General features: G+C 32.8%; 1 protein-coding gene across 3 annotated transcripts in view; it reads right to left on the bottom strand.

The window, feature by feature from the left end:
* LOC136037874 (lachesin-like) overlaps positions 1–15245 on the bottom strand; it is a 368714-nt gene that overhangs the window by 142274 nt on the left and 211195 nt on the right. For all 3 annotated transcript variants that reach the window (XM_065720726.1, XM_065720725.1, XM_065720728.1), the window contains exon 5: positions 10503–10709. In XM_065720726.1, the coding sequence (XP_065576798.1) occupies positions 10503–10709 (207 nt within the window). The remainder of the gene's footprint in view (positions 1–10502; positions 10710–15245) is intronic.

Below are 15245 nucleotides of genomic sequence, written 5' to 3'. Positions count from 1 at the left end.
AGAAACGAAATTGAAATTGTCTTTTCCAGGCAAATGAACTTTGAGAAAGTAATTTCCTTAGGACTAATACAAGACAATTTTCAGAGAGATTAATAAAATTTCTTGTTGAAACTTACTACAAGTAAAGTTATGACTCAGCTTAAAAAGAGATGAATTGATTAGGAATTGACTTTGACACAGCTAGTTAAAGGTCAAAATGGAAGATTCTCTTCCTTTAAAACTGAAAATTTGCGAAAATCTTTGTAAAAAGAAACCTAGATTTAGTTGTAATTATGGCCCAAAAACCTCTAGCACTATTTGCCCTTGTTGAAATCTCAGTTTTATCCATGTAAAATGAAAGATAAAGCACAAACATGAAAAACTTAAAAGTAAAGGCAGTAGGTAAAAGCGAAAAAAAAACTAAACTAAATAAAAAACAACAAGGGTCGTAAACCGAACATACACAATAGGCAAAAAGGTGGGGGAGAGGAAATAGCAGGGGAATAATTTTATTTAGGAGTACATTAATATATGGTCAAGCTTCCTTAAACCTTTCAGGGTGTTAACTAGGGAATATGAGAAGACTTAGGAGAAAACTAATCGAGGAGGTGGGTATTTAACTGGGCTATGGAATTCCTGGAAGAAATCTTGGCCTTAGTAATCAATTGAAGTGGACTAGGCGAAATTCAAATCTGACTTAGCTTTTTTTAGCCATTTTCCTTTAAAATTATGAGTCGAGCCTTGTTATGGGGATTTGTATGTATTTTACGAGCCCTACTAAATGTTTTTTTTTTGGGCGCATTCTAGCATCAGTTCAGTTTCAATGGAGTACATTTGAAAGACATGGATGTCAACCAGAATATTTGTATTCTAAAAAGACTGAATTTATTTTTCAGGTAAGAATGGAGATGGCAACGTTTATGAGCCAGGAAATATTATTTCATCAAAGGATTTTGTAAATGACAACACTGACGGCAGAGGAGTCAATTTTATGATTGCCGATGGAGTATATAGTCGAAAATATAGATATTTCAACATTATTATCTAAAACATTCAAGTATAAATCCTAAAAGAACAATAATTAGATAAATAAAAAGGGGACAATATTGCTCCGACCTAACTTGTTTAATTATTTATTTAATATATTAGTGTATATAAATAAACCTAGCACAGCTTGCTAGTAAAATTCAAACCTGACTTAGCCCTTTTTAGCTATTGTTATTTAGGGCGTTACTAAATGTTTTTTTGGGCGCATTATAGTATCAGTTCAGTCTCAATAGAGTACATTTGAAAGGTATAGATGTCAAACAGAATATTTGTATCAAACAGTTCGTGGTAACGAACTGTAGTAAGGAGTGACCCGGCTCAATAGTAATCAAAACTCGAAAAAATGGAATTTTGATACCACTAGTTATATCAAAAGAATCGCAATTTTATTCTGATTTTAAATATATAAGTTTACCCATCAAAGGTTTTACTGTTTAGAGTTTTTACCATTTTAAGTTTTTACTGTACAGATTTTTACTGTTTTGAAAAGTAGAGTTGAGAGAAAGGGTCAAACTTTAGCGTAAAGAGCGGGGCGTTGAGGAGGGAACAGCCCCTTTTATATATGGAGTTATTTCTGTTCGTTTTAAGTTTTAATGTAACTCCTTACTTTCAGTTAAAAAAAAAACCTGTTGTTTTTTTTTTAATTCTAAAAAAGACTGAATAAGTTAATCATAAATCAGAGAGAATACAAAAAGGATGCTTTAATTGGCTTAAGAGCTTAAGAAGGGACATTAGTGTACTGTAGAATACCACAAGAATGTGTAAGCAAATTATTATAATTAAATTACAAGCTAACTATAATTTAATTTCGTATTTAAAGTACTTGGTTCCTCTGCCATACCTTCGAGTATTTCTAGCGGCTCATTTTTATGCTAGGTGCCATAAATACGCAATAGATAATTCTTTCTCAATTTTCTGCCGATTGGCGAAGTCATTACGGAGGCTATTAATCGTCATCAGTCAGGTAGTCAATAATAGTCCTATTCGGATGTATATCGTCTTAAGCGCTTTTTTAAGACTTGAAGAAATAACCCTATGCTGGGTGCCATAAATACGCAATAGATAGATCTTTCTCAATTTTCTGCCGATTGGCGAAGTCATTACGGAGGCTATTAATCGTCATCAGTCAGGTAGTCAATAATAGTCCTATTCGGCTGTAGATCGTCTTAAGCGCTTTGTTAAGACTTGAAGAAATAACCTTATGCTAGGTGCCATAAATACGCAATAGATAGATCTTTCTTAATTTTCTGCCGATTGGCGAAGTCATTACGGAGGCTATTAATCGTCATCAGTCAGGTAGTCAATAATAGTCCTATTCGGCTGTAGATCGTCTTAAGCGCTTTGTTAAGACTTGAAGAAATAACCTCCTCCAGTCCAAACAAAGTATAAACTCCTTAACTTACACTGGTGCGAGGTTCTAATGCTTCAAAAATTTAAATGATCGGAAAATGGCGCCCTGTAATATCACCATTTTGAAAAAATGATTACTATGTTGACATTCTGACTGATGAGCTGAGAAATTTGGAGCTGGACGAATTCTGATTTTCAGAAACTCATCTCCCAAAGTTAGGATGCATGAAATTAGGTGATACATAATTTTTTTACTCAGGAGGGATTGAAGGGTCACATGCTCTCAAAACAAGGTTCACAAGCCATTAGGTAATATGGGGGGCAGAAACGTATTGAAAAGCGTACCGTGTGTGACACGAAGTTGCACGGCACAGCAGAATAAGTGGCGAGTCCCGTTATGGCCTTGCCGTTGGAACAGTCTTCTATCACGTAGCATACAATATTAAATTTACCCTTTTCCGGCAAAAAGATAGGAAAGGGGAAATGGGGTATCATGAGCCTCGCCAGGAAATTCCTTAAGTGAGGGAGGTGGTAAAAGTACTATAAAAGTACTACGGCGTGGTTTCAGCAATTTAAATTAACATATATCATATTTTTATTTATATACAATATTTCAAAGTGTTTGAACGTATTTAACGAAGTATTGAACATCAGAGAGCCATATTGTAAAGGTTACGATGGCTTCAGACTCATAGAAGATCAAAAGTAATGCAGAATTTCCTTTCATATTAACAACAAAACTCCCTTCCCTCATCTCGAAATTTTGTAGTAATAATATCAATAAGGACTATTCAACAGAACGACTGTTCATCGGAAATTTGAACTAAATATTCAAATCTTGTTTTAAATTTAATTACAATCCAAAATTTTCATTCTAAAGTAGAAAAACTGAAACAGTAGGACGCTTCCAATCACTTTATCGGCAAGAAATCAGGGGGCTTATGGGGCCTGTACCCCACATTATATGTTAGTTAAGCCTCAGCATGATTTAAAAGACGAACAGAAATCAATTTTTTAAATAAGTTTGTTCAACTGAAAGCAAAAAATACTAGTAAGTAGTAGACGAGGCTTCAGAAAAAATAGTATTATAAGTAGCAGTGCTAGTAGTGTAGTGTAGCTTGTAGTAATGTTGCTTGTAGTGTAGCTAGTAGTAGTGTAGTGCTAGTAGGGTATTAAGGCCTAGCCAATGGGGGGGGGACTGGGGGCAGCCATCTTATACTTTCGCACACCCTTCCTGTTTACCTTCCCTAGATTTCTCCAGGTACCCATTTAGAGCTGGGTCGACTCTGGCTGATCTTATAGTCACGCTACTGACCCTGTCCCAAACCAAATAATTGGGTATTAGAAAAAAGAATCTCATGTTCGACAGAAGAGAGGGACCCTGTTTAAGAAGTCTTTGAATGACTGATAATGTTAGTATCACTATTGCTATTTATTTTTTACCCGTCAAGAAATGAATTGTAGAAACATACTATAGGTGAAAAAAGGATGAAATAAAACGCACTTCAACAAAACATTGCAAAATCAAAGCTGTGCACCAAATGATAAGAATCAATGATATCAGCTATGAATGTTATAACCTATTTTACAACAACTTGATTCAGCCCCTGTGAATTCACCCTGTTTAACCAATATTAGTATGTTATTCTTTGTTTCTCTGCGTAATACTTAAATGATGCATCAACACACATAATCAAGGCCGTATCCAGGGGGTGGGGATATGGTTTAAACTCCCCCTCCCTGAAATGTTTATCTGACTAGTGAAAACGTAACAAAAATGGATGTAAAAAAATGCGGTTTTTGTTGTTTTGTCTCCCCCCCCCCAAAAAAAAATAAAATAAACATCTTGTGTAAAACACCCCTTGAAAAAATTCCTGGATACGGCCCTACACATAAAACTTTTTTTTTGCTCTTCTGGGATGCATTTTTAGCTCTGGTTTTTGTTCAAGTTTTGAGTTCTATTTTTTATTTCTTTTTTCTTATCCAGGAATTTTTTTTGCACTTGTCAATTGTTATTAGTTGTTTTTTTCGTTCTTACTGATTTTTTAATCAAATTATGCTGATGATTCCTATTTTGATTTTAACATTATTTGACTTGAAGCACGAATTCCTTTATTTTTTAGCTTGTGAAAGCCGTTCATGAATAAAGTATTGCCCTGCAATATTTTTAAAAAAATTCAAAATTTCGGAAAATAATCCCAAAAATCAGTAAGATATACACTACTATCTCGAGCATTATATGCCTAATACAAGATGCATAGAATTCCCTTTATAAAATTCTACAAATAGGATACATTTGTTATTCACGGTCAATTGAACGCTTTAAAATGCCTTATCCGAAAGAGAGCTTTATGTGTTCTATTACATTCTGGGAACAAATTTGAATTGAATATAGCAAGAATCTGCCAGTTTACAGCTTTTATGAATTATTTTAAGACCATCTGAAAATCTTGTGGCTACTTTAAAAGAAATAAAATTATCAGGATTTCACTATTTTAGAATTTTATAAATTGGTGTGGCTTTTACTTTGAATAATCAAGCCCCACGTTTTCATGATGCAAAGGAAATCCGGGGAAAATGTTCCCGAAAGTCCCTGCATAAACATAGAAGCGATAACACTAAAGGACTAATCATCTGAACTGGATTTAATTTGAAATGCAATATCGGATACTTGTTTTATAATAAAAGCATACAAAAAGCTTTTTAGTGGATTGATTTTAGTAAGAATTATATAAAAAACAAGTTTTTCAGCTGAAAGTAAGGAACAACATTAAAGCTTTAAATGAATAGAAACTATTTTTAATATCAAGGGAGGATACCCTTTTCTCAACTTTTGTCCTTTATGCTAAAGTTTTAAAGTTCTTTAAAAAGCATTTCTCATTCAAATTTGAGGGCCCTTGGATTAGAACAATTTAAAAAAAAAAAAAATTTTAACACAAAAAGTCTAACTTCAGCGTAAATAGTGAGGATTGAGGAAGGGGCTGGCCCCCATATACGGAATAAATTTTGTTTATTTTAAGTTTTAATATTGCTACATATTTTTAATTGAAGTTTTTTATTTGATTTCTGACCCCTTCTGAAATAATGCCAGGAAATCTCCTTCTCCCACCGTGTTCATTTTAAGTTTAATGTTGCTACATACTTTCAATTGAATTTTTTTATTTGATTTCTGACCCCTTTTGAAATAATGCCAGGAAATTCCCTTTTCCACCGTGTAAAATTTTCCCTGAAAACTCTTCCTAGAAACTTTCCTCTCAATAGAAAATACTCCCTGTGGAAAATATCCCCACTATGAAAACTCCCCCCCCCCCCAAATGTCTATATATTTCCCCTAACATACACTATATGTGAACAATGGGGAAATAGCATAGCTTACTGCCCTTTCTCCAAGGATTGTGGGGGGGGGACATATCATCCTCAAAGGCATAATTACTAGACTCTTCAACTATGACGAATCAAATAGATATGTAAAAATGTTGCTGGGATGTCATTCGAAAAAAGAGGGCGTGGGAGGGGGCTTGTTGCCCTCCAATCTATTTGCCCACTTTAAAAGGACACTAGAACTTTTTATTTCCGTTCGATTTTCTTCCAAGCTTCTAGGACTATTGGGTCTATACAATCACCCCTGGGAAGACAAACAAACAATAGATTAAAGCAAACACGTACCCGTGATCTTTCTTCTGGCAAAAAAAGAAAATACAGAATTTCACATTTTTGTAGATAGGAGCTTGAAAACAATACAGTAGGTTTCTCCTATGTTCTGAATCTGATGGTGTCATTTTCATTTAAGATCCCGTGTGGACTTGATTTTGGCTTATAATATTTCTTAAAAGCCAAGATGCGGATTAATGACCGCCAACAGAAAAATTTCACCTTTAATCCTTTCAGATCGGTGATCAATTATTCTATTTGCTCACTTTTCTTCAAAATTTTCTACTTTTTATTGAAATCCACCAGATGCTACACAGTTAGTGGGGCTTGGAGTTTTAAATTCCTGTCTTCCCGTATTAAAAAACAGAAAATTAAAATTTCATGTTTCCAAAAGAAACGGGTTTAGGAAGAATATTGAGAAAAAACTTACTCTCAAATAATATAATAAAACCTTTTGAAAATTATTGCTTGGTGTTGGGGTATGCAAAAAGTCGTAAAGTAATGTTGGGAGTGAAAAAAGATGTGTACTTCAACTTATAAAACGGTTTTAGGAGGAATATTAAGAAAAGAGCTTGTTCTGAAATAATATAATAGAACTTTTTGAAATATTGCTTGGTGTTGGGGTATGCATAAAGTCGTAAACGAATGTTGGAAGTGAAAAAAAAGTTTTTACTCCAACGTGTAAAAACAGTTTTAGATGAAATATTAATAAAAGAATTTGTCCTGAAGTGATATAATAAAGCCTTTTGATAAGTACTGCTTGATGTCGGGGTATTTTGCAATATTATTAACAAGAAAACTGACAACGCAACAAAAATTTATTCATATGTATTTTTGTTACTAGATCAAAATATACTCTGTGTGCCTAGGTTGCCATAAAGGTTTTTGGCATTATTTTACTTAGCTTATATTTTTTTCTTCTTTGTTAAAACTTCTTTAAACCCAATTTTTCATTTTGATTCCCCGTTTTTCATTTTTATTGCGTTCAATACTTCTGTAAAAAAAAAAGAAGCTTTCATTTATATTTTAATGTATAATAAAAATCGAGATGTATATATAATTCACCCGGGTTACTTTCTAGACGAGATGATCAATATAGTTATAGACGCTGAAAACAAGAGCATACACCGCGGGGAATGTTGGGAATGTTGATGGGGATGTTGAACTAAATCAGAAGACACTCTCTATGCCCAGATTGCCGCAAGGGCGTATCAAGCAATATTTTGGAAAAGGCAAGTGCATTAAGTGACGATTTTCAGGGAATGCTCATAGGATGCTGGACTAAATCGAAAGACACTAGGTGTATCCAGGTTTTCAAAAGGGTGTGCCTGCAGTATATTAAGAGCAGGTAATTTTATTAAGTTGAAACTTTCAGAGAATATTGAGAGGGATGTTGAACTAAATCAAAAGGGGCCGTATGGCTCATATCTGTCGAAGGGGTGTATCTGCAATATATCACGTGTATTGCTAAATCAGGTATAAATAAAGGCTATTAAGTTGAAACTTCTGGAATGGATGAGGAATGTTAAACTAAATCAAAAGACACTATGTACACCCAGGTTGCCAGTATCTAGAAGGATTAAGGAATGGCTAAGGATATTAAGACGAAACTTTCCGGGAATTTGAGGGAAAGAATTGATAAATCATGATATGCTACATTCATCCAGGTTTTCAATATGACATGTCTGCACTTTCTCAGGAATGGCTAAGGGTATTAAGTTGAAACTTCCCGGGAACTGATAATGTTATCATATTTAAGCTTTCAGGGAATATCGAGGGGCTTGCTACTCTAAATCAAAAGACACTATGTACATCCACGTACCTCTTTTTCACACCACGCAAACGCTCACGTTCAAGTCACAATTAAAAGAGTTCAGTGACTTAAAAATAAAGAAAGGTGAATTATTCCTCTGATATAAATCTATTATCTTATTTAATTTTTAGTTTTACATTGTCTTTGGAACATTCTCCGAGGCTTTTTTTATAGTATACTATCTAAAAACTGGTCTTGAATCAAAAGCTTAGTTTAAGAACCGTGCTCGACCTTGATTTCAAATTATACGATACTTGTGAAATACGTGTGTTGAATACGATCAAAGCTTACGGTCAGATCACCTTATGAAACTTAAAATTAGAATCCAACATTTTGATTCTTAAGCTGAAAAGGTAAAACAAGTATTGGCCTATAACTTTAGCCTATAAACTTTGGGAATCAAATGGATCAGAAATTAATATTAAGAAAACTTTTCCGTAAAAAAGTTTTTCAAAAAGAGTAAAGAGCGTAATGCCTAAGACAGGCAGAAATGCAGCACTATAATAATTCAAACTTAAAGTAACCAAAAGTTCTTACTAATGAAACCCAAAATGAAAGGAAATTATAATAAATAACCGCATTAAAACAAAAAGATAAAAGATACTGAAATAGATAGAAAAAATAAAGCCTAAAACGAGTAGAAATTAAAGTGAATAAATAAGTCAAACTTAAAACGAAAAAAAAATACTATAAATAGTTGTGGGAGTTCTGCCCCAACTCCTAAGCCTCCTAGAGGTTATTGTATCAGTCGAACTCTACTGAAAATTAAGTATATTTTAACCTTTCTCTTTTATTTAAATGAAATCTTGTATTATTGATATTTACGAGGAATAGTATTGTTATTTATTAAACATTTAGTTTGATTTCATTAGTTCTTTTAATTCATCTTGATTATTATGGCGATTTTATCAGGTTTTGTTTTTCTTTGATGTTTGGAAAGATTCAACATTATTGTTTAAAATTCATATAGTTTAAAAAAAATCCTAAGTGGGGAGTAATATTTAGAAAGTTTAGGGGCTGGAAAATTTATTCTTAATGGTTTTAGAATAAATAATCACTTCAAACATACAGATAAAATACTAACGTGGATGAATAAAAAATCCTACAACGAGTAGAGATTAAAATGAATAATCAAGTCAAAAGTAACATGAATAGAAATTACTTCAGACAGGAGTAGAAACGTCCAGTTAATCACTCATAAAGTGAACTAGATTGGCCAATCTTTTGCCGGGAACGGAAATTTTCCGCCGAGAATGGAACTGTTTAAAGGATTGGTGACATTCTAGTCAATCTCTTTACTTCTTAGTATTAAGATGAAACTAGCAGGAGTATGTCAATTCGTTGAGTTCACTATGATAGTCGTGATGAAATTCACTATTTTACTGTGAAATTCACGTAATAATGGAAACGCTATATATACTTTCCCTCGAAGAAGAAAGAAAGAAATTATTAGTTTGGAAATGAAACTTCAGCAAATACTTTTCCAGTTGAGGGTGGGAATACCAAATTTGTATTTAATTCGTATTCCTTTAGCTAAATAGCTTTCGTAGGACTCAAAATGAACGCTATGTTATGCCACTTTTACAATAAAAAGGACAAAAAAGGACAAATACAGAAAGGGGTCACTTGTTAGATATAATAACGACTTAGGGCACGAAAAGGCTTGCAAATTTGTTTGTATGGTGCTTGACGAGTTGTAGTTCGTTCTGCCGACAGTTAAGTCTGCTGATCGGTGCGGAAGATGGAAGTATAAATCGGTGTTTTTCGTTTGGTAATATCAGATTTTTTGAATGTCGTTATTAGATCATATCTTAGATCGAATAATGTGAGCAGATTCAAGAAATCTTTCGTTGAAGCTCAAGAATTCTTTTGTGTGGGCGCTTTCGTGATTGCTACAGCTGGGTCCTAGTATTATTTTAGCAGCCTGTTTATCATCGTTTATTTTCGCTGACAATTAAGAAGTGTTCTGAGCTTTGGGACCCAAAACAGGGCAGCAATACTCTAAAAAATATACCTGTTTGGTCAAAACCACGACTGCTTCAGGAAGTAATGCTTGGAGAAGACCTTAGAAAGAGTTCAGCGTTTTAAAGCTCCCCTATGGAAGATCTTTGGGCCGCAACGCTAGCCTGGAAACCAAACTTCAGTGAATACATTTTCCATTTAGGGTAGAATTGTTCTGAACCTGTTTGGGTAAAAATATAACTGTTTCAAAAAAACAACTCTAGGTTGACACCTCCAAAAGGGTGCATCACTTTACAAGTTATCTTTGGAGGGTCTTCGGGCTGCAGCATTTGAGAGGTCGTCATGGGGAAGCACTGCTGCTGCCTTACGTAGTACTTGGCATTTGAAGGTACAAATAAGCAAATTTGCCAAAAATGGGTTAACTGGGAGTGAGTAATGGGTCAAAATGGGAAATAGTAATATTTTTGTTTTCCTATTTTCTTTTTCTTTTTTTGTTTTTACATAGAATTCGGTTATTTCGCGAGGGTTTCACTTAGTCTAGAGATCTGTAAAAAAGAAGATAAAACATTGTTCGGCAAAGAAAACTGAATTTTTCAAAATGATTTTCTCATAACTCATTCTTCCTTAGGAACGACGAAATTGTAATCAGGGAATGTATTGACCATTATTGACCTAGACCTAAGAAAAGAAGGCTACTTACATTCGTTTTTAGAATCTAATTCATCATGATGTGTCTGGCCTCTTTGATGGTACTTATTATATTTAATAATAATTTTGTCACCATCCTCTCGCCGCCAGACGACTCTTGGGAGAGGTCGCCCAATGGCATAACAAGTTAAAGTAGCATCATCACCCTCGTTTACAGAAATATCAGATGTGGATTTCTCGTCATCTATGTCAGGGGGAACTGAAAAAAAGTTAATTATATATATATATATATATATATATATATATATATATATATATATATATATATATATATATATATATATATATATATATATATATATATATATACTAGCTGTTGGGGTGGCGCTTCGCGCCACCCCAACACCTAGTTGGTGGGGGCGCTTCGCGCCCCCCCCCCCAAGCCCCCCCGCGCGCGTAAGTCGTTACGCGCCATATTAGTTACGCGCCATTGTAGTTGTGTCCCTATGTCCCACCTGTGAATATAGATAGATATATATATATATATATATATATATATATATATATATATATATATATATATATATATATATGTTTTTAACTACGTAAAACTTGCGAATATACAACATTCTTTGCTGTCCCATTGTCTGTGCATATAAATAGATTGTCAGGTTTACCGACTCTTGAACATGCAACATATAATGGTCCATGGGAAAACAATCCGTATTCAGATCTATACCTCATGATTCTAATGATTGCCCTTGAGCTTTGTTGATGGTGATTGCTAATCGACCATTCCCTGAGTCGCCATCGTCATTTATTGCTTTGTTGATTGCTAATCGAACATTCCTTTCGTCCCGGTCGCTTTCTCTTTGAGTGTCGTCATTTATTTAGATTGTCAGGTTTACCGACTCTTGAACATGCAACATATAATTGTCCATGGGAAAAAAAACAAACCATATTCAGATCTATACCTCATGATTCTAATGATTGCCCTTGAGATTTGTTGATGGTGATTGCTAATTGAACATTCCCTGTGTCCCGGTCGTCATTTATATTCCCAGTATATCGGGTCCGTCATTTGTGTCCCAGTGTTCCCCTTTTAGTTTTTTTTTTATTGGTTTTGACCTTTTTTTAGGTTTTTTAGTTTTTTTCTTTTTTCTTTTTAGTTTTTTTTGAAGTTTTTATCTTTTTAGTTTTTTAGTTTTCTTTTTCTCCTTTATTTTTCAGTTTTTTTCCTTTTTTTAGTTTTTTTTCTTTTTTAGTTCTTTTAGTTTTTACCTTTTTTAGTTTTTTTTAGTTTTTTAGATGAAAATTTTTTTAGTTTTTTTCCTTTTTTTCTTTTTAGTTTTTTATTGGTTTTTACCTTTTTTTTTAGCTTTTTTAGTTTTTTTCGTTTTTTCTTTTTACTCTTTTTTTTAGTTTTTATCTTTTTTATTTTTTTTTATTTTTATTCTTAATTTTATTAGTTTTCTTTTTCTCTTCTATTTTTCAGTTTTTTCCTTTTTTTTTAAGTTTTTTTTTTAGTTTTTAGTTTTTTTAGTTTTTTTTTCCTTTTTTTCTTTTTAGTTTTTATTGGTTTTTACCTTTTTTTTAGCTTTTTTAGTTTTTTTTCGTTTTTTCTTTTTACTTTTTTTTTTAGTTTTTATCTTTTTTATTTTTTTTATTTTATTCTTAATTTTATTAGTTTTCTTTTTCTCTTCTATTTTTCAGTTTTTTCCTTTTTTTAAGTTTTTTTTTTTAGTTTTTAGTTTTTTTTAGTTTTTTAGTTTTTTTAGTTTTTTTAGTTTTTTAGCTTTTTTATTTTTTTTATTAGTTTTTAGTTTTTTTTGTAGTTTTTGCCTTTTTTTAGTTTTTTCAGTTTTTTTTTTAGTTTTTAGTTTTTTACCTTTTTTGTGGATCGTCACCTGATCCACAGATCCACAGATCCACAGATCCACAGACAACTTATTTTTATATATATAGATTTTATTAGTTTTCTTTTTCTCTTCTATTTTTCAGTTTTTTCCTTTTTTTAAGTTTTTTTTTAGTTTTTAGTTTTTTTAGTTTTTTAGTTTTTTTAGTTTTTTTAGTTTTTTAGCTTTTTTATTTTTTTTTATTAGTTTTTAGTTTTTTTTGTAGTTTTTGCCTTTTTTTAGTTTTTTCGGTTTTTTTTTTTTGTTTTTAGTTTTTTACCTTTTTTGTGGATCGTCACCTGATCCACAGATCCACAGACAACTTATTTTTATATATATAGATATATATATATATATATATATATATATATATATATATATATATATATATATATATATATATATCTTTTCTTTAGCAGAGGTCTTTCCTGAATGTATGTTTTTTTTGTTTAATCACAGGCAAAAAATTAATCTTGTTTTTTAATCTTCTTTATAGAATTTTTTAGTGTTTTCGTCAAACGTCATGTCTAGCCAGTGTAGTATAAGAAGATTTACTTTAAGTTCATTCCATATCCCTCTGGTCTTCCAGAAACTGATGCAATACATTGTCTTTACCCACACGGCGCAGCAACAACAACAAACTTTTTTTTTTGAAATTTGCGAAGCGTGCCTAGAGGTTGTCAGCTCTAAAAGGAAATTGTGTGACTAGTTTCTCTTTTGAAGAAAAGTTGACTCTTGGCTTTCAATTGTTGTTCACCGTGAACATCAATTGAAAGCCAAGAGGAACATAAGCCAGGCCTTATCAAAAACCGAATGGTAGCAAAATAAATAAAACAGCCGAGGAAAAAGTTTGATTTCTTAAAGACCAAAGCAACCATTAAACTTGGGCGGGATGCACTATAGTTGGCGGAAAATTAAAAAGAGGAGATTTTAAGCTTTTGAATGAATCTGCAATGATTACCCAAGGTTCATGATGGCAGTGCAAATGGTTCAAAAACGCTTATTTATGCGGTACTCAATGACCAATGCATTCCTCACTCAAATATGATGTGTTTTACTTCAGACAATGCCAGTGTAATGCTAGGCAAACGGAACACCACTTTAATTAAAAATGATTTACCCTGGCTTTCCGGTATTTGTTGAGTTTGTCACTCGTTCTCGCTCTGCTCTTTTGCTGCCTGCAAAAACCCCCATCTGACATTGTGCAATTCGGTCACGACATCTATGATTACATTTCAGGAAGTGTAAAGCAACAAGCAGAGCTAAAAGAATTTCACCGTTTTCTACAGGTTGTAGAGCATCAACTGCTCTATCCATGCACAACAAGATGGTTGTTGTTTGAATCAGTTGCTGATCATTTGATTGAACAATGGGTGGTACTCCCAGATTTTTTTTAAGATACCGTTCTTAGAAGGAAAGGACATGAGTGCTGTAAATATTTATTTGGGTTTGGTAAATCCAAAAGTAAAATTGTCTTATATGTATCCTAAATATGTTTCACCCATTGTTACCAGGCTAAATATCAAATTTCAGAGCGTGGACGTAAAATTCCATAAATTAAAGTAAAGTGTTTCATCCCATCTTAAAGAAATGGGATCCAAGTTCACAAGCAAGAGTCATCTGAGGCCTGGAAAAACTTGTGCATTTACAACTGATTTTTCAGATACTTTTAATTTCAAGAGTATACAAGATGTTGTATTTTGGTGCAGTTTTTCAATTGTACGAGCCTGAAAGCATCGAAAAGCGTGAGGTTGAGGAGCACCAATTGTAAGAGGTGGAAAAAAAAATGCTGTTTAACATTTTAAATAAAGCCACCGTCTGAGATTCAATTGTGAATCAACCCAAAAGACCCTTTAATGGATCTAGCTCAAAGTTTATCTCCAAGCGTTGCAATTCCAGGCAAGTTAAGCCAATTATAACTTTGTTTAAGATGCTTAAAGAATGCTTCCCTTATGTCGATCTTGAGACGTTAAACAGAGTATAGAAAGTAAAACAGTTCAAAATAGGGATGATACCTTTTTATTGACAGTGAATAGATATAAAATTATTTAACTGGATATTTCAAACACATATACAGTGTTCATCATCAGCAGTAAAACTAAAAGACATGAATAAAAATGAACAAAATTTATACCTAATAAACTAATTACATATAGCTTATTGCTCTTATTTTTTTCAATGCAATAGCCGAGGAAAATCTCTTTGACCTTTTCGGTTCCGGTTCATTAGAATTATCTGACATATTACGTGGACAGAGGTCATAGCTCTTAGGTGAGGTGATATTTACTTTATTTGACCTCAGTAAATTATCATAAATTGAGTTCAATCCAAATTCACCTGTATCTCTGTTTATGGAATTATTCTTGAATAGATTTTTTTTAATTTCGATTGTTTCCCTGAAAGTTTGCTTTAAACCTTGGTCCCTAGAAATCAAAGAAACATTTTCAAACAAATGAAATGATTTGGAAAATTAAAGATATGCTCCGAGAGGGCCGACGTGAAATCTTCAGGTTTGGTATTTTGCTTTAAAGACGATGAAATAGAATTATGATGTTGTAGCAATCTCGTTTTTAAATTCTGGTTAGTACGTCCCACATAAAAGCTTCCACAAGTACATGGGATTTTATAAACCCCACTTTGTTGCTCTACGGAAGTCCGATCCTTTCCAGAATTTAAAAAACTAGCCAAAGTATTACTACCTCTTAAAGCTACCTTTAAACCATTATTTTGTAAAATTCTTTTAAGTTTTTCACTCAAACCTGGAACATATGTTATCTACGTAGAGTATAGACGTCTTCCTTTTATTATAAGTGAGGCAAATTTAGGTCTTAATCTGTCTTTAGTAAAGTTTAGTAAGTGTGTTCCCAATTTAAAAGATAGGGCTTACAATCTTTTCTTAC

The sequence above is a fragment of the Artemia franciscana genome, chromosome 17 (genome assembly GCF_032884065.1).
Source record: "Artemia franciscana chromosome 17, ASM3288406v1, whole genome shotgun sequence".
NCBI lineage: Eukaryota > Metazoa > Arthropoda > Branchiopoda > Anostraca > Artemiidae > Artemia > Artemia franciscana.
This window is presented reverse-complemented; position numbering and strand designations above follow the sequence as displayed.